Here is a 26,398-nt window from a genome sequence, read left to right as displayed (position 1 = left end):
AGCTCTGTCGACCACAGTCAGGGCGAAGCCCTGGTTAAAAAAGCAGTTGGACATCTCGGATGTCCTGGAGTGGAATGCCTCACCCTGGGAGCAGGTGCAGTGGAGGCGGAGAAATTGAGTAAAAGGGATCGCGTCCTTGCAGGAGACAGGGTGGGAGGAGCTGTAATCAAGGTAGCTGTGAGCATCAGTGGGTTTGTGGATGATGTCGGTGGATAAGGAATCACCTGAGATGGAGATGCAAAGATTGAGGGAGGAGAGAGGGGTGTCAGAGATAGTCCAAGTGAATTGGAGAGCAGGGTGAAAATGTGTGGCAAAATTTATGCAACGGTCAAGTTCCGCATGGGTACAAGAAGTGGTACCAATGCAGTCGTCGATATAGCAGAGAAAAATTTGAGGAATGAGGCCGGAGTAGGCTTGGAACAGAGACTGTTCAATGTAGCCAATGAAGAGGCAGGCATAGCTGGGGCCCATAGCAATGGCCTTGGTCTGTGGAAAGTGAGAGGAATCGAAAGTGAAGTTGGTTAGTGTGAGGACAGGTTCAGCCTGGCGCAGGAGAGTGTTAGTGGAAGGGGACTGGTTCTGTCTCTGATCATGAAAGAAGTGGAGGGCAGTGAGGCCGTCATGATGGGGAGATGAGGTTGTGCATGCCGGAGAACTTAGTTATGGAAGCATTGGAGAGTGTGTGATGTGTCACGGATATAGGTGGGAAGGGATTGGACCAGGGGACTGGATATTGTCCAGGAACAAGGATACGAGCTCCGTGGAGCAAGAGCATGCAGAGACAATAGGTCTGCCAGGACAGTCCATCTTGTGGATTTTGGGCAGGAGATAAAAGTGTGCAGTCTGAAGATAATGTCCAGATGGTCCTTGGTGGGGTCATGGTTAAGGGGTAGATGGGAGGAAGTGTCCAGGAGTTGGCGTCTGGCCTCTGCAAGGTAGAGGTCAGTGCACCAGACTACCACAGCAGCACCTCTGTTGGCTGGTTTGATGACAAATGAGCACCTCTGCTCTCAACCCACCCCTCCCAGACTGAGCACCGTGAGTTATTATCTTTATCCGTCTTTGTTTACATTTCTTCTTTTCTATTTGAAGTAAGGAAACCAAGTTAGCATTGTAACCACTAACTTGCTTTTTGTTTATGCTTGTTATCAAAATCAGAAAACCATGGGATTCTGTCCATGCTGTGGAAAGCAGTCAGGCGGCAACAATTTTGACTTTGTTTTCTTTCTCTTCAGAAGTCACAACCCCAACAGAGAGTAGGACAACAACCGGTAAGTGATGGTGTCTTTCAAAAGAAACAAGAAATTCTTTTGACACGTACGTGGTAGATCTTTGGTGCAGATAGTGTTCATCTGTCAATTTAATGCTGCAGCCCTATAACTCATCTGATTTGAATGGAATTATTATTTATAAGAATCTATACTTCTCAGTTTAAAGGAACGAATTTTGAATAAACATTGCAATTGTTTTGGAAAAAGCTCTTTTGAAAGAAATAACACCATTTGAAACATTTTACCAGTAATGTGACTTTCTCATTTACACCTCTGTGACATTGAATCTCCACAATCTCATAATGAGTATATTTTCAGCATTTTCCCAGATTGCATTGAAATGTTTCTCTTTCACTTCTCCAAGGTAGTGACAGATGCATTTTAAACTTAAATGGATTTAATCCCAATGGGTGCCCTATGATATTGTGTGCTTACTAGTATTCTGACTCTTCCTGTTTTGCTGAACTATCAGGAAAAGTTCTTCTGAAACAATTAATGTCCAGCTTCGTTCAGATTTGTGTTTCCCACTAATGCTCTTTAGAGCTTTCCGACTTTACTTTTTCAGAGGGAGTCTGTCATGGTGAATGGTCTCCCTGGATTAATGAACATACACCTTCAAATGCAAGCCCAGGTGATTCTGAATTGATAACAAACTTGCGCAGTAAACTCTGCTCATCTCCTTCTCAAAATATTCTCGATATTCAGTGTCAATTTGTTGGTCAACCTATGTGGCTAATCAGCAATTCCCCAGACAATGTGACATGTGACAAAAACATCGGGCTCACCTGTGTAGTTACTGAAAGCTCTTTGAAGGCATCCAAGCTTTGTTCTGACTACCAAATTCGAGTTTGCTGTCAGTCAGAAGAGACTACAACTACCAGCAGCACAAGCTCATATACCGGTAAATGAGAAATTTACTTATTTCAGTATGTCTTCAGTAAAAATTGGTTTTAAATCATTCATGTGTCGAAGTTTGCACAGCTGGTGTGTTGTTATCATAAACAAATTTGTCAACTTCAGTGGTTCACTGGCAATCAATCAACCTTTGTGAAATTCTCAGTACAGCAGCATTTGCAGTAGGAGAATGGTTGGAGTGACTATTTCACTTTTGATTAACAGCGATGACCATAACAGAGACGACAACCACTGAAGCTACTACTGGTAAAACTACAAGCAGAGGTAAGTCATGTCTTCCATATTCTCCAGCACTTCTATTCAGTTATATTTTTCAATTTCAGGTTTTAGCCATTGCCAGTCCACATGCTCCATGTAAGAAAATTTTGCAAACTACTTTGTAAACAATCAGAAGGACAGAAACATGCACCAACGTGCAGATACCATTTCTGAGTTGTTTCGTGGATGACGTTTATTCACTAATCTTTGACATCTAGTTCCAAAGGGTGAACTAATGGACTTGCATTGCTTGGGAGTTGTTATCCCAATATAATGTGTCAAATAGAGAAACAAAGGACTGCAGGTGCTGGAATCCAAATGCAGACCAGACTAGGTGACCATTTCTGGAACACCTGCACTCTGTCTGTAACTGTGATCTGCATCTCCCTGTTGCCAGTCACTTCAATTCTCCCTCCCACTGATATGTCAGTCCTCGGTCTCCTCTACTGCCAGGAGAATTCCAAGCGCAAACTGGAGGAACAGCACCTCATTTTCTGTCTTGGAACCTTGCAGCCTAACAGCATGAACATCGAATTCTCCCACTTTAAGTAATCCCCACCACCATGTTATTAAAATAATTTAGTAGTAGACCTCTCAATTCTGTGGAGAACGGTCAGGTTGCAGTATCTCTGAGTATTTTTTTCTTCCTTTTCAGAAGTCAGAACCCCAACAGAGAGTAGAAAAACTGTGTCCATTCCCAGTTCAACAACTGGTAAGTGATGGTGTCTTTTAAGATATGAGAATGTTATTTGACTTGAATGTGATTTGTTTAACTTTGGTGCGGACTATCCCATCCATCAGTTCAGTCGCATGCACCCTCATTCCATCCGTTTCGGATGGGATTATTTGCAGGGAATCAGTATACCCCAGTTTGAAGGAATGGCATTTTCATAAACATTGGTAAATTTATTGTCATGTGTACCAAGGTACAAGGAAAAACTTTGTATTGCATCCCTACAGATCATTTCATTACAAACAGTGCATTTAGTACAAGGAAAAATGATAACAGAATGCAGAATGAAGTGTTACAGTTACAGAGAAAGTGCAGACAATAAGGTGCAAAGCCATAACGAGGTAGATAGTGAGGTCAAGAGTCCATCTTATCTTAAACAGCAGGATAGAAGCTGTCCTTGAGCCTGGTGGTACGTGCTTTTAGCCTTTTATCTCTTAAAAGAGACAATCTCCGGGGTGGGTGAGGTCTTTGATTATGTTGGCTGTTTTACCAAGGCAACGTGAAGTGTAGACAGGGTCCATGGAGGAGAGGCTGGTTTCCATGATGTGCTGAGCCATGTCTACAACTCTCTGTAGTTGCCATACCAAGCCATGATGCATCCGGATTGAATGGTTTCTGTGGTGCATTGATAAAAATTGGTGAGGGTCAAAGGGGACATGCCAATTTCTTTAGCCTCCTGAGGAAGTAGAGGCGCTGGTGAGCTTTCTTGGTGGTGGCCTCTAAGTGGTTGGACTGGGACGGGCTATTGACGTTCATTGCTGCGAACTTGAAGCTCTCAACCCTCTCAACCTCAGCACTGTTGATGTAAACAGGACCGTGCACCGACACCCCCGCCTCCCCCCCCCACACCCCCCCCCCGCCACTCCTGAAGTCAATGACCAGCTCTTTTGCTTTGCTCACATTGAGGGAAAGGTTGTTGTCAAGACACCATACCATTAGGCTCTCTTTCTCCTTTCTGTACTCCAACAATGTTATTTGAGATTTGGCTCTCTACTTTCGTGTCATCTGCAAACTTGTAGATGGAGTTAGAGCAGAATCTGGCCACGCAGTCATGAATGTATAGGGAGTTGAGCAGAGGGCTGAGGATGCAGTCTTGTAGGACACCAGCGTTAAGGATAATCATGGCGGAGGTGTTGCTGCCTATTCTGCTTGTGGTCTGTTGGTCAGGAAGTCAAGGATCCAGTTGCAGAGGGAGGTATTGACTCCCAGGTCTCGGACTTTGGTAATGAGTTTGCTTGGAATTATAGTATTGAAGGCAGAGCTGTAGTCAATGAACAATAGTCTAACGTAGGTGTCTTTGCTGTCCTGATGCTCCAGAGGTGATGTAGGGCCAGGGAGATGATGTTCACCATGAACCTGTTTCAGCAGTCGGTGAGTTGCAATGGGTCGAGGTTGTCTGGGAGGCTGGAGCTGATGTGTGTCATGACCAGCCTCTCGTAGCATTTCATGCTGGTGGATGTCAGAGCCGCCAGGCGGTAGTCATTAAAGCACGTTACCTTATTTTTCATAGGTACTGGGATGATAGTGGTCTTCTTAAAGCAGGTGGGAACCTCAGATTGGAGAGGTTAAAAATGTCTGCAAATACCCCTGCCAGCTGATCTGCGCAGGATCTAAGGACACGGCCGGGGACACCATCCAGGCCAGATACATTCCAAAGGTTCTCTTTCCTGAAGACTGATCTGACATCTGCAACATGTTTGTGGGTTCAGGTGTATTGGAGGCTGTCAGGGCAGGTGGTGACATTCCATTCCCCTTCTATTCAAAATGTGCATAGAATGTGTTAAGTCATGAGGAAGGGATGAGCTGTTTTTGGCGATGCTGCCTAACTTTGCCTTGTATCCTGCTACAGCATGTAAGCCCTGGCACAACTAGCCGCAGGTCTGGTACTATTTTGGACTGGTGTTGTCTCTTGGCATTCCTGATAGCTTTAAGAAGGTCGTATCTCGATCTCTTGTTTAAGTCAGGGTTACCTGTTTTGAATGCCACAGTCCTGGACTTCAGTAGGGAGTGAATCTCCTGGTTCATCCATGGTTTCTGGCTTGGGAACACCCTGATTGACCTCTTTGGTACACTGTCCTCTACAGATTTGCTGATAAAATCCGTGACGGTGGTGACATACTCATCCAGGTTGGCTGTTGAACCTTTGAACATAGACCAGTCTACCAACCCAAAAGCAGTCGCGTAGAAGCTCATATATTTCCTCAAACCAGCACTGTACGACTTTCTGTGCTGGATCCTCAAATTTCAGTTTCTGTTAATGTGCAGGGAGAAGCAATACAGCTTGGTGGTCTGATTTACCAAAGTGTGGGTAGGGGGGCTGACTCGGTAGGCATCTTTGATGGTTGTGGAGCTATGGTCAAGGCTGTTTAGGCCCCTGGACAGGAGATGTGCTGGTAGTATTTTGGTAACGCACTCTTGAAGTTGGCCTGGTTGAAGTCACTGGCTAGGATGAAAGAGGGTCTTGGGGTATCCCATTTCTAGGCTGTTAATCATAGAGTATAGTTCATTGAGTGCAGGCTTCACATCCACCTGCTGTCAGCATAGCTAAATAGCAGGATTACAACAGCGATGGTTGAATAAGTTCTCCCCAAGGAGCTTTTGAAAGGTAGTCATTTAACAGGTTTACCAGCAGCAGTACCTAAATTTCTGGTAAATGACAAATTGCAAGTCTGTAACTGTAGTTAACAATTTCCTCAAACTTTTTTTGCTTTAAAATCCACAAAAACATTTGTAGGTAGATTGCTGTTTTTTGTGAATAATTTCCTCTTCAGTTAACTACACAGGGTTAACTATCACAGTTGGTGTTGTTAACTCCACAAATGGGTAAATCAAATCTTCAGTATTAATGAGCATGTCCATTACACCCTTGTGCATTTTCCAGTTTTAGTCTTTAGACATGGTCAGTGTATGTGCTCAGTCTTGTGCATACAATTATTCCAGTGATTTTGGTTGGAAATATAAATCTTGTGAATCCATAGTTCAAGTTTTCAGCATCACTTAAATAAAATTGTCTCAGACAATGGAACTACATAAGCAACCTGAAACATTCTCTTATGTCTTTATAAAAGCTACCAGACATGCTGAGTATTTCTAGTATATACTGCTCTCTGCTTTGTGAACTCACGGTATTGTTTTCATTACACTATGACCAATAATCTTGCTTTGTCTGGTAACATCTGTGAAAGCTTTTATGATAGAAAAAAATATATATTAGTGCTGCTGCTTTTGTATTTGAAAATAAGGACACCTACTTAATAACTATGTCAATTAAATAACTGAGAAGTGTAACTCTTTGGAACTGTGGGATTTGGAGCTGCAGTGCAATAGTGTTTAATATTTTTTTTCTCTCCAGCCATGATAACTACAACAAAAGGAAAAACAACTGCACCTACTGTGGTTGTTAAGTTATAGTTTCTTTTGATAGAATCACAGAGTGGTAACACAGGAGGCTATTCAGCCTGAACCAGATTTCTGTGAGAACAATACAGCTCTCTTTCCCAATCTGTACCTATAGTACTGCAATTTTCATTACTTCAAGTAATCATTTCCATTTTTAATGCCACAAATGAATCAGTCAGGAAATGCATTGCAGATACCAACCACTTACTGTGGAATAAATATTCCTCATGTTGATTTCTGTTCTTTGCTAATCATCTGAAGTCTTTGTACTGTGGTTCTCAATTTTTCCATCTCTGTCTCATTTGCCTAGACTCCCTGATGCTCTGATACCTCGATTCTTTCTTCTCTCAAACTTCTCTACTGTAAAGTTTGCATTCCTAGCTTTTCCAACCACTCCATATAGCATCCCTTGCCATCCCCAGGTTACGACAGGGTTCCATTCCTGAGAACTGCCAGTCGGCCTCACTGACTTAGTGAGTCTGCTCTGTGCTCTCAGCTCTGCTTGGCTCAACCCAGCTCCCAATTGTTGTTGCTCCTGAGGCAGGGGGGCTGTGGAGAAAAAGCATGCAGAAATGCCCCATTCGTTCCCGCCTGGGAGAAGATCCCTGCAGCCCCACAACAGCTGGCAAATCTATCCCCATCCATCTCTCCAGTCTCCCAAACTCATGTATGGGCTGTCCTTCAGTCAGCCATCCATAACCTGGGGAAGACCTGTATGCTACTGGCTACACACCCTGATGCATTTGTCTTTTTTCAATACAACATATCAAGCTGTTCTGTTTCAAAGACTTGGAAACAATGGAAATCTATTATTTCATTTGTTCTTGACCCATTTCTTCCAGAGAATATAATGTTTGGAATATAACAATGTAAATGAAGCTGCTTCAATCACTGCACTTCAGAAATTTAAGCTGAGAAATTAGATTGAAAGGTGCTGTTTTATTTTTAAGTGACATACATTTGAACATAGCTTTACTTTGGAATGGAATGTGATTGTGAACCGTCACTTCCTGTCAGAATTTATGCTTGTACTGCTGACATGTTTCAATCACAGTTCCTCCAAACCTACCTTTTCATTAGTACTTTTGTTGGTCATCCTGCAGCACTACTCCTTTTGTATGTAACCTCTTTCCTTCCAGCTTTTCAGAGTGTCCCCTGTTCTCTGCTGTCTGCACCTTAAAACTTGTTTTACCTGCAACTTTTCCCATTTCAGATGAAAGATCATTGACTTTCAAATCCAAAGTGAAGCATGATCCTCACTGCAGTGTGATGTAATGACACTTTCAGTTCTGGATATAGTATAACGCTAACGCTGAGACATTCCAATTCCTAAAATGAGTCAAAACAAAAAGTGACATGAGGTGACAAACATTAGTTTGGAGCAAAACTGATAAAGTGCAAGAAGATTACAGGAATTTATTTAGCAGCATTATAGCTTTGGCAAATCGAGCTGTTCTACAGAAGAAATCACAATAATGAAAGCAACCACAACTAGGGAGTTATACCTTCGTTACCAGTTAGATTTGTAAATCTTGTCATACAAGTTATTTGTGTAAACAACTCCCAGACCATGATTCAGAGGGAAAAATATGTGACAAAGTGAAACTAGATGAGTCCTCTAAGGAAAATGCATGTGCATCCTTTCCCTAACTTTTGAATGAAATTTAAATAGTTTTATTTATTTCTAAGTGCTTTTAGGTGTGTTTAACTTTTATAACATTTATTTTCCAATTACTTAAAGTTAGTAGTTTTAAACACATGCCATTCAGAGATATTTCAAATTAATAATTAAAATTCAAATTTGCCAGCTGTAAAATGCTGGTTGCAGTATTTCTGGGGCAGAGCTTTCTTTTTACATCACCTGAGCCCAACTACTGTTCAGGACATGCTGTTGGACTCTGAAATACTTTGAACTTGGTAAAAGGGAGTGCAGGTGGCAAAGGGTGGAGGGAACCTGTGCAATTTTTTGGCCCATTGTCTTCACTGGTTTATCAAATTGGTGTAATTACCTCAAGTAGCTAAAGAATTGCTAATGATCCCTCTTTTTATGTACTATGTTATCTTGTCACAATTCCCAGAGAGCCTTTTCTGTTCTAATAGTACAGATTGACAATGTAATCATTTCCAATTGATTTATTTTGAATTATTCTAAAATGAATGTTTTGAGCTTTGCTTTGTCTCTTTTGGTCTCAGTTTACTCATTAACATTTTTTCCCAATATTTCCTCAACATTCAGAAAAATAGTTGCATTTTATGAAGATACCAATTCTCTGCATACTTACACATGCCAAGAGTTGTTATCAAATATCTTCAAATGCTTTTTTACAACATTTTGATCATTAATTTTTTTCCATTAATTTACAAGGGTTCAGAAACACACACAATTCTGCAAATGTTGTATTGATAGTCAAGTGATCCTGCTTGTTCAATTGCATTTGAAATTAAATGTCTTAGCTGTAGTCAATAACATACTTTAATTTCTACTTTGCTGTCCATCTGTTGAAATTTTCACAATGTTGTATTTGGAATGTTGTGGATGTGAATATTTTCAGTAACAAAAGTTCCAACTGCAACTGAGCTTGCTGCGAATTCCACCTTGGCAGTATCCAACATAAAATATTCAATAATTTCAATAACTATATTGATAGATCACTCTTATATCCCTTTCATGTATTCTTTATCAGAGATATCATTGCACTTAATTATTGCAAATTAATTTGACAGTTGCATATTAAATATATAATCTTACATTTCAGAACCGGTTTGCAACGGTACATGGTCTAAGTGGTTTAATGGAAATTCGCCGTCTATTCACAGTAAAGATGATTCTGAATTACTGCAGCCAATACTTGACAAGTTGTGTCCAGATGCCCCTTATGTAATAAATTACATTGAGTGCGAAGCTGTCAGCTTCCCACATCGTCCAATCAGTGAAACAAAGGATAATGTCACATGTGATTTAAAAGAAGGACTGATTTGTAACTACAATGAAAGGTCCTCCCAGACTAACATGTGTTTGGACTATCGAATTAGAGTCTGCTGTGAATATGTGACAACTCCATCTCCAAGCACAGTCACCACAGTCAATTCTACATCACCATTTACCTCATCTACAACTGAACCAGTATGTTCTTGTGGTAGAGCCTCACAAGGAAAGGCAAGTTAAGATTTCTTAATGTAAGTGTTCAATAACCAATGGCAGAGAGACAGATTTTCCTGTCAAAGTGTTAATATTTTATTCTTAGTTTTAAAGATTTTGAAACATTTTAGTAAATGTCTAGATTTGAGGCTCACTGGGGAGATTCGTGGAAGCAAAAGATGATGGAAAATATTGCTCTACCAAAGTGTTGTAAGCATAAGTTGGTTTGGAAGAAATATGATTTTGTAAATAATGTAGAAATACTGCTTATATTTGGGCAACTGCTAGACCAAGAAACTGGTAATTCTATCACATCATGCAAGGTAACATATTTCAGGATAGAGCTTTAAATGCTATTGGGCAAATACACTCTAAGTGTTCTAATATAAATTGAATATGGTCCACTTGTAAGTGATGTGCATAAATACAGAGGTCAGGAAACATATATATGGATATCAAACGGCATATGTGCTCATTTTGACTTCATTTGGGTAGGATTATACTGCACACAATAAACTGACTGACAGCCACAACCTCCTGAGAGAGGCTAGACAGATTGGGTCTATATTCCTTGGAATTTAGAAGAACAAGGGGTGGTCCTGAGGGGGCTTGACAGGGTAGATGTTGAGATGTTTTCACCAGTGGGAGAGTCACAAACAAGGAGACATAGCAATAGAATAAGGGGCCAGTCATTTAAAACTGAGGTACGTAGACATTTCTTCTCTCCGGGGTGATGCATCTCTGGAATTCTCTGCCCCAGAGAGTAGTGGATGCCATATCGTTAGCTATATTTAAGGGGGAGATAGATAAATGTTTGAAAGATCAAGGGATTGAGGGTCATGGGGAATTGACACAGAAGTTGAGCCCAGCGCAGATCAGCCGTGATCATATTGAATGGTGGGGCAGGCTTGAGGGGCCTGGGGGCCTTCTCCTCCTCTTATTTTCTTGTGTTCTTAACCAGAAAGTTAGGGCTTACTTTTAATGAGTCAGTTTTCGGGTGTTCTAGGTATCCAGCTGATAGGGTCTTAATGTTCTTTCTTTATCATAATTCTTAGCCTCTCCTACTTGCCACCAGTGCCCTCTGGGCCCTGTGACACCCCATACCATTTCCAACCAACATTGTCCATTGTCTTCCCCAGACCACCACCTCCCCCCAAAAAAACTATCTCCTCCAACGAAAATCTCACCCTACAATTCTTCCCTCTACTCCCCAAACCACAGCTTGTTCCTCTCTGAACTTCACCCTCTGCCAGTGATGGGAGCTTGTACAGGAAAGGCCTTTATGCAATTTTTTTCAGGCAAGACTTACTACATTGTAATGGTGTATTGAGCCCTGTGCTCAATAGAACATCACATCTAGGGTCTTTAACCAAACTAGTGAACCCCTATCCCATGTTTTTCAGGTGTATACATCATTTTCAGGAGAAAAAGGGAGGATATAAATGGGTGGAGTTGCAGTGTTTACAAAAGACATGACTTGAACATAGAAAGATTCTCAATGTAGATTTTGTATGGATAGAGTTTGAAATAGGAAAGAAGTGAAGTTATTATGTGAGCACGACATGGTGGTAAACCATGGGCAATGCTAGCTGTACTCTGCTGTAGCACCAAATGCAGTCAGGGTACACCTTTGTCCTCCCTCCACTATCTAACTTTTACAATCGACAGGCAGAAATCACAGGCTGGAATTGCATAACTGGAAAGCCAGTGCTCCCACAATATTGGAAGGATGATGGGGGTGGTGGTACAGCTAATAAAGCTTTGCTAAGGGTCGAGTGGGGTCGGAGGGAACGGTTGTGCAAAGTAGGAAAACTCCCCTATTATTTTCCCAAAGGATTATTGACTCAGTTTTCCTCTCTGGTAGTAATCTAGGTGAAGAATATTGAAGACCATTGCCAGGACCTTTGTCTCAGAACTCCAAAGTCATCCTGCTTTGGATGCACCTGGTGATAGGCTATTGGACATCAGACAAAATGGGAGAACTGGGCAAAGACACTAATAGATTTAAAGAGGCATCCTAATTAAAGAGCCAGAATTATTTGCAACAACCAAAGTTTTATCCAAATCCCTATAGGAGATCAGCCTAGTCTGTGATTTAATTAACATGGAAGCAGTATCAAAGGTCATCATGTCATTAAAGTTTCATTGCCGTGTACGCCTTAGCAGGAATGACAATAATTGTTCGAGCAATGCCTACTTTAAAGTGAACTGATGAAAAGACAGTAGTTTGATGCTAAGCAACAACTGAACAGTCAGGAAAATTTTGAATCAGCTAATTTTGATTCTATTTGATCCTTCAGTTGTTTTCACATATTTTGAAAATGCCAGTGAGCAGCGAAAACAGTATTCAGTTAGCTGCATTTTACTTTAGAGTGCAAACTAGCAAGTTTGCTAGTTGAGCAACTACGATGCAAAAAAAAAATGCTGGAGGAACTCGAGAGGGTTCCTACTCTAGAGGGTATCCGTGGAGCAGGAGGGATGGTCAATGTTTTGGGTTGTGACCCTGCATCAGGACTGAGAGTGTAGAGAGGAGATAGCCTGTGTAATATCATGAGAGGGAGGAGTGAGGCAGGAAGCAGGTGGGCAATAGGTGAAACCAGGTGAGGAAGGGGATGGTGGGTGGATGGAACCAGGCCGGGGAGGGGGAAAGGTGGAGCTGGGAGACAGCAGTTGGTGGGTGAGAGATAGAAACAAGTAAGGAGGGAAAAAAAAGGGGTGGAAGAAGCAGATGGAGGTAGAGACAGACGCTGGAAGGTGATAAGTGGAGACATAGGAGACTGCAGATGCTGGGATCTGATAAGGAAGGAAGATGATCAGTAGAACCAGATTAGGGACAAATGCTGGGCCGATGAAGCACATTGGGGAGGGGAGTGAAACTGGGCAAGTGGGAAGGGTGGTTGGAAAACAGGAGTATGGGAGAATCTGGGTGGATTAGAATGAGAGAGAAAGGAACACGGGTTACACGTTACATGAAATTTGAAAATACAATGTTTTTTGCTCCCAGCTGTGGCATCTGCAGTCTCTTGCATCTTCAAAGCAGTTCCCATGTTATGTTTAACAATTAAGTAACTTTGGTTTATTTATGAATTTGATATTTATTTTGTTTTCTAGTGCTCTGAAATGAACACCTGTCCACCCAAAACCTGCAGCAATGGGAGGATACCTGTGCTAATCGAAACTCGTAATGGCTGTTGTCAATGGGAATGTTTTTGTCAGTATCATTTTTCTGTTTAATATTTACAATGATTTGATATTCATGGTATTCTTATTTTCCTGCCATTCTGAAATTGTGCCTTTAATTTTAGGTGAATGTGAAGTATGGGGAGATCCACATTATCGCACATTTTTTGGTACACAATATGACTTCTTTGGGAATTGTACATATACTCTTGTGGAAGAAGTAATTCCCAAATATAATTTTACAGTTCTGGTAGACAATTATTTTTGTCTGGAAGGTATACCTAAGTCATGTCCAAAAGGACTGATTATCTTTTACAAAGAAAATAATGTTACAATTTCACCTGGGAATAACAATAAGGTAAGTGCCATTCAGCAGTAGACAGTACATTTTTTCATTAATGGGTGCCATTAATTAAATAGTGGCCTGCAATTAATGCTATTTTCCTTCCAACTGTTTCTTATAAAGGGATGAAGCAAAAAGTGATCCTGCAGCAGTTGACTAAGAATGGCCATTGGTACTCTGTAATGAAATAGCTCAATCCATTGAAATGATCTAAATCTGAGCCTATAAATTTAATTAGCATCCATTGGTCTAGTAAAAGGCAAAAGTGAAAGGATAGAAATTGTTCTGATCCTGATTGCTGTCAGTCCTGTTTGATAAGTTGCAGAAGGAGAAATTGGATCAAATGTGACGCACAAGTGGCTTACAAACACTCATAAATTACAACAACTATGGGGACAATTTATCAGAGCACCACCTGACTCTTTGGAACCATTATTTAATTCTCTCAGAAGAGAATTACCCAGTATGAGAAAAAATACTTTTTTTCTCTTGTGGAAAAGTTCAGCACCTAGAACAACTGTCAAAATATTAACAGCCACATTCAGAACAAATAGGTTTCCACAAGTAGGAGAATCTAGAACAAGCAGACATAGTTACAAGGGATGGTCATTGAAAACTGATGTGTGTAAATATTTCTTCTTGCAAGGGGTAGTGAATCTCTGGAATTCTCTACTCCAGAGGGTTGTGAAGTGCAGATTACTGGAGGTAGTTAAAGAGGAATTAATCAATTTTTGAAAGACTGGGGAATTGAGGGCTGTGTAGAACTGGCGTAGAAGAGGAGTTGAGGCATGGGACAGATCAGTCGCAACCGTATTAAATGGCAAGCTGGCTTGAGCAGCCAGTTGACCTACACTCCTGCTCCTGTTTTCTTGTGTTTAGTGAAGATTTGGTTCACCATTTGCTGACAATTCAGCAGAGAACTAACAGTGAAGCCCACTCCCAAGATAAGTTTGTCGTAAGTGTGATGCAATTTTGAAGCAAAAAAGATTGGGAAAAGTGTTAGGGCAATGAAGCAGCCTTGTTTTACATCAATCTTCACTGAAATTGGCTCATTTGCAGACCTGCTAGTTAGTATCATAATTTGCCTACTGTCATCCACAAAATAATTCAAATTCATTGGAAAGAACAAACCAATGTCAATGTTCCTCCTTGCACTAAGGCCATAGTCACTTTTGTTAGGCAGGCCACATCATTCGTGTGCCCAACACCAAACTCCCAAAGCAGAAATTCTGTTTCAAGTTCTGCCACAGGAAGTCAAACAAACATATTTAGGGATGTGCTAAAGCATCCCTGAAAAAATGTAAAATCCCCACTGATTCCTGGGAATATCTGGCCCATGACCACTCAAAGTAGAGAAGAAGCATCCAGGATAGTATGGAGAAACTCAAGTCTGTGCATTGGTAATTGGTTTATTATTGTCACATGTACTGAGATACAGTGAAAAGCTTCGTTTGCATGTCATCCAAATAGATCATTCCTTACATAAGTCCATCAAGGTGGTACAAAAGGAAAGAACAATAACAGAATGCAGAAAATTGTGTTACAGTTACAGAGAAAGTGCAGTGCAGGAAAACGGTTAAGGTGTAAAGGTCATGATGAGGTAGATAGATCAAGACTTAATCTTTAGCAGTTAAGAGGTCCATCCAAGATTCTTATAACAGCAGGGTAGAACCTGTCCTTGAGCCTGGTGGTACGTGTTCACAAGCTTTCTGCCCAACTTTCTGCCCAATGGAAAAGGGGAGGAGAGAATGATCAGGGCCAAGAGGGGTCTTTTAATATATCGGCTGTTTTCCCGAGGCAGCAGGAAGCGTAGACAGAGTCAGTGGAGGGGATGCTCATTTTCAAGATACATTGAACTGTGTTAGGCACCGGGTGCACATAGAACCTCTGTGCAAGTGAAAAAGGAGAACACCACCTTACAAGCTACCCATTTCCCATCAGGCACCTTCTGCCCCATCTGTGGAAGAGTATGTCATTCCCGCATCGGCCTCATTAGCCATTTTAGATCCCACAAAACCAGAGTAGAATCAAGTCATCATCAATCCTGATGGACTGCCTTAGGAGAAGGATAGGTACCAGTGTCACCGACCCCCCCACTCCACTGATGGACTCAGCATTGAGCACAAGATCAGATCTTAGCCACTGTGAACTGAGCTGTATCTGACCTCTGAGAGTATGTTGTGTGATCCCATTCGTTAGGATGGGGTCTCCAACCAGGACTGAAATGTGGTTTGCTTTTTCTTCATTTTACTTTATTATCATGTTTTTCATTTTTAGTTAAATGTAAGCAAATGTATTATTTTAAAAATGTATTTTATCTAATAATTTGTATTTTGAATTACTTAAATCCATATGATCATCACAGACATTTAAAAACAGCTCAATGCTTTTGACAGCATGAACTGTCATAAGGCCATCAGGATGCTACTATTAGTGCCACTTGGCTCAATACTAGACTCTCATTTTAGAAACCTGACAGCAGGGTACTTTTGCAAACTACTGGAAAATTCTCCATGAGATAGGACAAGCCCCAGTCAGAAAAATAGCCTCAGTCTTGAAAAGGCCTGTATGCCATACAACCTGATCCTTATGTTTGAAGGGCAACATTGGCAAACCCAGTCAATCCTAGGCGCTTTTTTTTCCTTTCATTTTATGCAACTCAGAACTTTCAGTCAATTGATTACCCTAGACCATTTCATATTGGAATTTTTGTTTTACTTGTGACTTGGAAAGAGTTCCTAAAGTACTGTTGTTTACTTTCACAGTTAACGGTCAATGGACATGATACGAGTGTTCCGTACATTTCAAACGTATTTGACATTAGAAGACAAGGGAGGAAAACATTCATATATATTCCTGAAATTCAAGCAAACATTACTGCTTATGATTTTTACTTTAGAATAAGAATACCAGAATCATACTTCTTAAATAACACACGAGGCCAATGTGGTATGTAATGTACACTACAGCAATATTTTACTATTTTAATTCATGTTAAATTATCTTATGGTAATTTTATTGGGAACTTTCCTGTTTTCCTGAGGTAGGATCCTGCTCGTCACCCAACTGCTCAAGAAGAAATGGGAAAGTTGAGTCTTCTGAGTGTTGTCATGCAACTGCATCTGACTGGAAGTTTAATGATATCAGAAAACCATACTGTCAAATAGCTCCCACTGATGTGCCCTGTACTCTGCCTACTGAGATGCCATGCAATCCAAAGGGAACAATTTGTGATATCATTGAAGGAGAGTAAGTGAACTTGTTCACATGTGCACTTTTCTCAAACTATGTATCCAACATATGCACTAAATTACATTGAATTTCATTGAATCTAGAGCATTGGATCAAGCCATTTACCTCAAATGGTCTATGCTGGATTTTGCTCAACATAAACTCACTCCTACTTATTTTCATAATTTACGCCATAAACTATTCCTTGTGGCTTTAATTACTTTTCACACTACCCTGAAATCCCCTTAAATAGATTACAATTTTGATAAAAATATATCTATTGGCTTTTGCAGCTTGAAGCTCTTCCTCTGACTTCATTTGACTAAGATTTATAAACTCACATTTGCAACACAAGTAGTAAATTATTAATCAGTCATTCAATAAACTTAGAAATCCAGAAAGATGAATAGCGATATTACACTGATCCTAGAAGAATTAAAACTGGATTAGGATCAGTGAAGGACTGAGACTGCTTCACGTCAGAGATGGTGCATCTTCGCTCCCTCTTCAAATTTATTTGAAAATTTCATTGATGGGAAGGTAATGGGTTAGATCTTGCTTGCCCACTTCCCAGAAAGGGTAGCTGCCCAGTGTGCACAGAATTATGTGGGTCAGATACGGAGCTTATGGCCCTTCACACCCTTGAGTCAGGCAATGAAATCCAGATGGCAGCTAGGCAGCAAGCAAGTCAGCGTGCAGAGGCCCCATCCTGGATCATCCCTGACAGGTCCTGACAGCTAGCTGGAGGCAGAGCTTTGCCTTCTTTCAATTCAAATGTGATTTTTAATAGTTTTTAAATGTTGTTTATGGAAATGAGGTGGCTGTAAAGTCCTTTGTCACTTGTGGGGCAGGTGGTGCTTGTTGGGTCAGAGTAGTTATGGATGTTAACCTTAACCCTTACACTGCGCATAGCCTCTCGTGCTCCATTGTAGATCTTGTGTGCTCAGAGCCTTCCTGGATAGTCCTTTTCCATTTAGAACTATTGAGAGCCGTGGAGTCCTATGGCCACCTGCTCCCTTCCAGGGCAAGGCTATCACTGAGCTTCACTGACCACCCTCTCTGGGACTGTTCCCCTGTCACTCTCCACATATCCATGTTTTGCACAGTCCCCTGAACCTTGCGAGAAAGTCTTCAGCCGCCCACCCAATGCTGGCTGCTCCAAGTACCTTACAGGTGGGTCCCAGCATGTTTTTTTGTCACACACTGGAGAAGAATTCATCCTCTGGGAGCAGGGATGTCCTTCTCAGCTCCCATCTGCAGGGATGTCCTTCTCAGCTCCCATCTCCTATGGACCCAAAAATGCTTCATTGGTTAGAAATCAAGGCTTTATCAGGGCCCTCAGCAAAACACATGAAGGAGATTGCGTCTCAGGGAACTGCAGGCTGAGAGGCCTGGAATGGAATTCCAGGCGAGGTAGAGGTGGGAATATTGGAGCACTGGGGTTGGGTTGGTTTCAGCTTGCCAAATCAAAGATGACCCATTTAACCCAATTATTCATTTTCTGATAATCAGTCAATCCTCAATCCATACAACAATACCATTCCTAATGCTGCAACCTCTTGGCACCTTACCAAATGCTTTTTGGAACACCAATTACATTGCATCTATCTTCTCTTCATTCAACTTTATTGTTATATCTTATAATAAATTTTGTCAACATTATTTCCCTTTCGTAAACCATATTGAAGCTGCTTAATTGAAATATTATTTTCTCAGACAAGTAGTTGAAATCAGAAAATGTCAATAAGCCAACTAACCCCAGATAATAAAAACATGACGTAAGAACTGTACTGCTCTCTTTTCCTCTGTTCAGGCCATTTGAACAATGCAGAAAGAAGGTTGACATTGAGCCCTACAAAAGGACTTGCATCTTTGACCATTGCAGGAGAATTACCCCCATTATCTGTAGTAGCTTGGAAGCTGCTGCTGAAGCTTGCAGAAGAGCAGGTTTTTGTGTTGACTGGAGGCCTTTCACAAATGGACTGTGCAGTAAGTACCACAAGTCATGAAAATACTTAAAATTCCTATTTTGGAAATGACAAAATTTGAATGATTAACATACAAGTGCAATGAATTATCTTACAGAGATAACTGTAGTCAAAATCCTGCTCATGTCCAAATCCCCTAATCTTAAAAACTAACATGTTAGATTTTTACAGTCCATTACTCTCCTTGCAAGTTCTCCTAGATCCCAGCAGGCAGAACTCATTTGAGTTTGCTGAGACATAAGCTTCCGGTGCATTGCACAGCAGCATCTCCTGAAGAATGGCCAACTTTTTGATAAAAAATAACTTGATTAGCAGAGAATGAGGATAAGGGACTGAAGTCACAAAAAACACTTAAAAGCAAATTAAGGTGAGAAATCTAAATTTTGCTTATCAACACATAAAAAGGACAAATTTGAGAGAAACAAATCTCCGAAACTTATGGTTTCGACAGCAAATATTAAAAAATTGATTTTGGTCATCATTTTTCATCCCTCATTTCAGGAATTTTAACTTCTGTTTGGGAAAACTGTCAATGTAATTGTGTTACTTAAGAATATGAGAAGCTAAGAAACAAATAGATTATTGGCCTAATTGTCTAGCATATGGTGTGGGGAAAATGCTGGAAACTATTATTTGTGACACAATGACTGAAGTAGGGTACACAAGGTGCAATGGCGATCATTTACTCTTCCATAACATGCGTGTGCCAGATTTCTTACCCGTATGGGTAGGAGGACACAGCAGATATTTCTCTAAGAAAATTTAATATACTTCTACTAGTCCTACAACTGCCAGCAGAGGAGTTGCCTGAAAGCACAGGCAGCCATGGTCAAGGTGATTTTCTACGAGTCTTACAAACCCTGATTAAATCTTTGGAAAGGGACAGCTCCATTAAAATTACTGAGATGTATGAGAACTGTATTTTAAAAATAGGAAACTAATCTACAAAAAAAACAGAGACACAAAGAAAAAATTCTGCAGATGCTGGAATCTGGAGCAATACACAAAAAGTGCTGGAGGAATTCAGCAGGTCAGGCAGCATCCATGGAGGGAAATAAACAGTCGACGTTTCAGGCCAAGACCCTTCATCAGGACTGGAAAGGAAGAGGGCAGAAGCCAGAATAAGAAGGTGGGGGGAGGGGGAGGAGCACACACAGGAGGGGATCGGTGAGTGAAACTGATGTTCCAAACCTCTCCCCCTCCCACAACACTTTCCCATACAACACCTGCTCTTTGACTTTATCCCTTCCCACCATTCGGGAACCCAAACAGTCCTTTCAGATAATGCAGCAATTCACTTGAACTTCATCCAATCAAGTATATTGCACAATGGTATGATGGTCACAATGTGGTCTCTACTACACTGGAGAAACCAAATGCATATTGGATGACCACTTGGCAGAACACCATTGTTCAGTCTGCAGTCATGATCCAAAGTTTCCAGTTGCCTGTCACTTTAATCCTCCATTCCATTTCCACTCCAATGAAGCCCATGCAAGCTTGTGATATTGTACCTTATCTTCCAACATAGCACAATGCAGCCTTTATGACTTATTTTCCAGTTCAGCAATTTTCGGAAACTCGCTTTCTCTGCATCAGAAATGACCAGTTGTGCCAGTTTGCCTTTTTGTTATATTCAGTTTTTCTCTCTCCATGGACATTGTCTGATCTGCTGGGTCTTTCCAATTGTTCAGACCTGCATTTCACAGGTTTTACATGTTCCTTTATTTTCTCTCTAATTCTCCTAATTCATCTATCAGCAAGGTGGTTTTATCAACAGCTTTATCACTGTGGTAACTCTGACTTTGCCCTACAGAGGTTTTTCCATTGCCCTATCTATTCCTCCCCCCTCCTCTCTGCAACTTAAATCTAACTGGTTTTCTGTCCTTCTCAGTCCCGATGGACAGCCTTCCACATGGAACAGTAACAACATTTCTTTTTCCACAGGTGCTGCATGACTGTTGAGTGTATCCAATATCTTCTGTTTTTCTTCTCAAAACAATAATGCACATGAAGATACAGTTGTCCACTCACAAAACCGACAATTCTTCCGTAATGGATCTTGATTACAAATACAGGATTATGACGTCACTTCTGCTGTCAGTATAAATTATGAACAGCAAAAGACACCACTTCAAATCAGTAAACTTTGAAGTCAGGCAACATTCATAATAGTCAGTGCTAAAATATGTCAATTTATAAAACACCAATTTGGTTCCATGTTTGGTTCTTACAGTGCTAATGGTAGCATAATAGTGCTTCTGATAATACTCTGGAGAACATCCTTATTTCAAATTCCAAATACTAGAGATTTAAAGATCTTAAGCCCAGAAATTGGACACACTTAACACTGATTTTTAATGCACAAATCATACATTTTTAACAGGAAGTCACAAAATGGCAGTAACCGCTCCCTGTTAAAAATGCTGATATTGCAAAACAGGACCATGATTCACCTTTCAGGAGGATTCAGTTTTCCAACATCATTTGTACATCTAAAGACAAATGACACTTGATTGCTAATATTGTTCCTTTAGTTAAGGAAGGGCAGCAGGGATAAGGCAGGTAACTGCAGGCCAGTGAGCCTTGTGTCAGTGGTAGAGAAACTAATGTAGAAAATTCTCAGGGACAAAATTTAAGTATATTTGGAAACTCAGTGATTGATTTGTGATAGCATGGCTTTGCAAGGGAAAATCCCCTCTCAATAATTTGAGGTTTTTTTTCAGGAAGTAACCAAGGAGATTGATGAAGGCATGGTGGTAGATGTTTTCTACGTGAACTTTAGTAAGGTACTTGATAAGGTTCTGCATGGCAGGCTGGCCCAGAAGATTAAGGTACATGGGATCTAACTGGATCCAAAATTGGGTTAGTGATAGGAGGCAGAGGGTAATGGTGGAAGGATGTTTCTCTGATTGGAAGTCTGTGATGAGTGGCATACCACAGGGATTGGCGCTGAGACATCTGCTGTTTGCAATAAATATTAACTACCTGGAATGTGAATGGTAAGTTCACTGGTTACATGGAAATTGGTGATGTGGATAGTAAGAAAGGTTGTCTAAAGCTACAGCAGGATATGGATCAGTTGGAAAGCTGGGCTGAGTGTCTGCAGATGGAATTTAATCCCGACAAGTGTGAGATGAATAGTGTAGATGGGCAAAAAGGTCAGCATGGATGTGCTGGGCCCATTCCTGTGATGTACAACTCTTTGACTTAATGTACACAATGCTCTACTTTGTCCTGGTTTCTCTTTTTAAACCAATAATATGGAACCTGGAACCTTTGGTTTTGAGTCTTAATTAAACAAGGAACAAGCTTGTGGTGATTTGGCAAGAAGACAGAAATCGAAGTATGCTTAATGGGATATCATGTGTTGTGACCCACACATATCTGAGTTTTTAATGTTTTTCAAATTTCATACAGCATTTTAGGTCTCTTCAATACTCATTACAGCTCTGCACAGCTGGGATGCGTGCTTCAGTGACTAGAGCATGATGAACCATTACCTGACAGTGACATGGGACTCCTCACGACCCAAAACTTGAGCTGTACTGACAACTGTGAGGTGGGAGGGGTGGTGGTGGCAGTGGCCACATACACAAAGGCAACATATTCTCCCTTGCTAACATTTTCCCTCAGCTCCATGGAACCTTTTATGCTGTTTTTCTGCAGCTGCCTTTAGGTATTTTTTGCTACAACTTGCTTCCCATGGACTCATCATAGCAAAAAACAGAATAGGTGGACGACTGCCATCAGGAAGCCAAGCAATTTGTGTTTAAATCAACAAGCTGCCACAATTACTTATTTTGAAAATGGTGTATTTCCCCAGTTTTGCAGTGTTTTTGCGATTCCCTAGTTGGCTGTTAATGCTAATTGCAGCACTTGTTTAGTCCACCAAATAAGGGTGAAAACAGTCTCCAGACAATGAACCCCATCTCTCAAATATTTATATAGATAGCAGGAAAGAAAAATGTTACAGTGAAGGCTTCTGACAGACATTGAACTAATAATTCAGGCTTGATGCGTTCAAAATGCACTGGAAAATGTGCTGGCTGGAACTGAGGTGAGAGGTTTTGTTGTGAGTGTTGGGGGTAATGAGAAGAGAGGACTGGGACAATGGATTATATGGACATTAAAGGTCAAAAGGAGGTTGGGTGGTTGTGGTGGGTGGAGTTTGGGAGAGAGTAGACTGGCAGAGAGGCATGATTTAGAAGTCAAGAGCCAGGAGGGGTGGCAATGAGTTAAATATCTGAGATCAGTTCTGATGAAAGGTAATTAAACTAAAGTATTCATTTTGTTTCTCTCTCCACAGATGCTGTCTGACCTGAGTTTTTGCAGAATTTTGTTTCATTTCAAATTTCTAACATCCGTAGTTTTTTTTGGTTTTTAATCCTGAATTTCTAGGCTGCTTTTTTTTTCCCTTCAGGCATGCCTACAGCTTGCTTGGCTGCCTTTCCATCACATTATCTACATTACCAAGTGCACGGTTGCTGGTTTGTAATATCCTACAAGAAACTTGAAAAATATTGCAGAAGTAACTATTAACAAGACCAGAGCTGCTTCTTAACTACATAATTCTATTTCACATGTAATATGCAACAAATTGTGATCCCTTTCATTACTGTTAAAGACTTTATGTAATGACCTCACTACAGTTGTATTTGTGTTTAAAATTATATACTTAATACTTGTCTTTTATTTTAAGACTTTACATGTCAGAACAACTTAGTTTATAAGGCATGCCCAGAAAAGACATGTGATCGCTGTGTGAACTAGTAAGTATATTCCCAAGCATTAATATCTTATGAATGTCAACAATTCTTTTGAGAGTTGAAACTCAAAAAAAACTTTGTTTTATTAAAAATGCTGCATCCTTTTCAGCACAGTGAAAATTGGTTATCCAACTTCAGAGGAAGGATGCTATTGTCCAGATGGAATGATGATGACAGAAAATGATACTGAATGTGTTTCCTCATGTGACAGTAAGTTGATTTGCAATTGGAATAATAACTCATTTATTAGTCACATGTACATCAAGACACACAGTGAAATGCATCTTTTTGCATTACTGAGAATGTGCTGGGGCAGCCCACAAGTGTCACCACTCTTCCGGCGCCAACACAGCATGCCCACAGCTCCTAACCCATACATCTTTGGAATGTGGGAGGAAACCAGAGCACCCGGAGGAAACCCACAAAGACACAGGGAGAATGTACAAACTCCTTACAGACAATGGCAGGAATTGAACACAGGTCACTGGCGCTGTAATAGAATTACACAAACCGCTACACTAATGAGTATTTATTGTGAAGCATCTTTAACATGGTTAAACAGGCTAAGGTGCTTCACAGTAGCATCAAACAAAATTTGATACCAAGTCACATGAAGAGATATCGGTGATTTTGAATTGTTTAAATGCTTGCAAGTTGGGCCTCCACAGTCCAACTCCAACACTCCATTTAAAAATCCAATTGTCATAACACTCCGTTAGTCTCTCCACGTAGCTGCCGATGAAATTCAATCTTGCTGATATTCCCCTGCATTTAGATTTAGGAAATCTACGCCAGGTTAGATTTGATACAGGATCTGTGACCACCCCCCCCCCCCCCAACACTCCCACTGATTTCAATGGGGATGGTGTTGCCGACGAGAGCCAAGAGTGAATGGTACTACTTGATTTTTTCCCTTTTTTAATACTTTAGATATTTTAATTATTTGCTCCATTTTAATATTAAACTTTCCCGAATGAGATATATTCACATATATGAGAAGAATAAATGATTTATTAAAAAGAGCCAGATATATACCAACTTTTTAGCCACTTAAGAGAAATCTTAAATCCTGCTTAACAACTATTAATAATGTTGCTTTGTTACAACTCTGAGTATGTGAATGATTGCTAATATTTCTTCCTTAGCAGATTGCAAACCTACAGTTGTTACTCAAAAAATTGTAAATGGCACTTGCAAAACAGATATTGAAATAAAACAATGTAAAGGGAACTGCTTTTCAAGTACTAAGTAAGTGGATTTTTAATCTAGATTTCTTGAATGATGTAACACCTCACATATAGAACCTCTGATTCCCTTTCAAACTGCATTAATTACAGCACAGAAACATGCTCCTCAAAAATGTCTTCATCTCACCTTATAAACATTTATTAGTCTAAACCTTTCTCCCTCATGCTTGCTAAGCATTCATCCCAATTACTGCATGTGATAATGAATTGTACTTTATAAACATTACAATTTATTCAGAGAGATTTTTCAAATCTCTTAATGGAGTAATAGTTATAAATTCAAAGCTTGCCACATATCTTTCTTTGTAGTACTTCTTTTCAAATCCGTTGTGTGAATTTTCAGCTTTCACTAATTTAGTCCCTCTTTCATTGACTCTTCACCTGAATTGGTTGTCCACTTTGACCACCAATTACCTTTTCACTACAGATCCATAGCATTACAAACAACTAGCCACGGAAGCAGTAATCCATCATTTAGCCAGGTTTCTCATTTCTATCTGGACTACAAATTCTGTTCAAAACTTGTGTCACTAAAGACTCTACTGCATTTTTTTTCCAGATTCAACTTTAAAACAAATAGCATGAACCACATTTGTCAGTGCTGTCAAGAAAGGGAGACGGCAGAAAAGACAGTGAATCTACAGTGTGACGATGGAAGTACTTCAGCTTACACATACACTGACATCAAGTCCTGCACGTGCAAAGAATGTGAAAGCTAGAAAGAACACCTGAAGATTTGATACAGAACTAAAGATTTCAATAACTTTATGTAACGCTTTGTTAGTTAAAATTTAACATTTAATACTCGGTCTTAAATATCACCCAGATGCTAGCCTAAAATCTTATCACGCTGTTACTCAATCTCTTATTAATAAAAAGTATCATCTTTGGATTGTAGCTTTTTATTGCACAAGACTTATCAATGATTTTATTATAAGTGCAAATTAGTAAACTTTCTTGCAAATAACTAACTCTCCCTCTTTTGTTCAGAATTATAATTTACCTTGCAGATGCAGATATTTCACAATTAACATCACCCAATGTATTGTGAAACATGTATGTTCATGAGGTTTAATATATCCATCTCATAATATTCTCAATGAAATAGCTATTGCCAAACCAAATTTCTGCTTTTACATTGCTACACTACCTACTTCAGCATTTTTAGAAGCAAACGTGACTAACAATCTGTAGTTTTAGAGGCACACGCAATGAATCCTCTAAAGGTCAGGCAACCATGTTCTGTTTGCTCTATGGGTTCATCCTATTTTAAATTAGTAAACTTAAAATTTTGGAGAGGTCTTTCAACATTTGCTGTCTCCTTGTTGGGTAAATCAAAAATCAACAACAAATAATTCTAATGATGGTTCGAAACTTGTCCTTTTCAAATTTAATTACTCATGCCAAATCCCCCCACACAATAAAAAGGGCAAAAAAAAATGCTACTGGTTAACTCAATGGATAGCTCCATGATCCAAAATCATTCCCAGACTCTCTTGCTTCAACTATAAAGGTTGGAATGAACATTTTACTGGAAAACAGAACAATGAGCTCTGGAAGAGGACCTTAAATACATTGGAACACAACATGTTAGAGATAGAGCACACAAAGTTCCATGGCCCTACACGAAAAGGATTCTATTCTATACAATCATTGCAACTCGAATATGCACCTTGTTATAATGTCTGACATTTGTCTGCATCATTTACTTCCCAAAGCAGCCACTCTGAATCTAACTCCAAATTCTACTTAAGTATTCTATAGAGATAATTTCCAAGTCTCAAACTCTCTATCTATGAACTTTTATGGCTATTTCTGAATAGATTTAATTTATAAATCAAATTTATTCTGATGGTAATGTTTCTAAATCATAACTATTGTGTTTTGTTCTGGAATGATAGAGCTCTGGCTTGAACATGAGCTCA

At 40.1% G+C, this 26,398-nt stretch overlaps 1 protein-coding gene across 1 annotated transcript; it reads left to right on the top strand.

Annotated features, from left to right (window-relative positions):
• Nucleotides 1–2,392: 2,392 nt before the first annotated feature.
• Nucleotides 2,393–25,241, top strand: LOC127580569 (mucin-2-like). The gene is made up of 11 exons (XM_052034154.1): nucleotides 2,393–2,450; nucleotides 3,100–3,156; nucleotides 9,333–9,733; nucleotides 12,827–12,926; nucleotides 13,021–13,253; nucleotides 16,004–16,035; nucleotides 18,283–18,458; nucleotides 23,160–23,229; nucleotides 23,336–23,436; nucleotides 24,372–24,474; nucleotides 25,033–25,241. The coding sequence occupies exons 1-11, from the start codon at nucleotides 2,393–2,395 to the stop codon at nucleotides 25,190–25,192; spliced, it is 1,491 nt and encodes a 496-aa protein (XP_051890114.1). The 3' UTR covers nucleotides 25,193–25,241.
• The last annotated feature ends 1,157 nt before the right edge of the window (nucleotides 25,242–26,398 follow it).

Source organism: Pristis pectinata, chromosome 19 (assembly GCF_009764475.1).
Source record: "Pristis pectinata isolate sPriPec2 chromosome 19, sPriPec2.1.pri, whole genome shotgun sequence".
Taxonomy (NCBI): domain Eukaryota; kingdom Metazoa; phylum Chordata; class Chondrichthyes; order Rhinopristiformes; family Pristidae; genus Pristis; species Pristis pectinata.
The sequence above is the reverse complement of the archived record's forward strand: the minus strand, read 5'-3'. Positions and strand labels throughout refer to the sequence as shown.

What these genes read in the sequence shown, in the direction of transcription:
- LOC127580569 (XM_052034154.1), top strand. Translation starts at nt 2,393, where the DNA reads ATGACCATAACAGAGACGACAACCACTGAAGCTACTACTGGTAAAACT. An exon ending in CATTCCCAGTTCAACAACTG is followed by an intron (nt 3,157 to 9,332) that starts GTAAGTGATGGT and finishes CTTACATTTCAG; the next exon opens with AACCGGTTTGCAACGGTACA. An exon ending in TTGTCAATGGGAATGTTTTT is followed by an intron (nt 12,927 to 13,020) that starts GTCAGTATCATT and finishes CTTTAATTTTAG; the next exon opens with GTGAATGTGAAGTATGGGGA.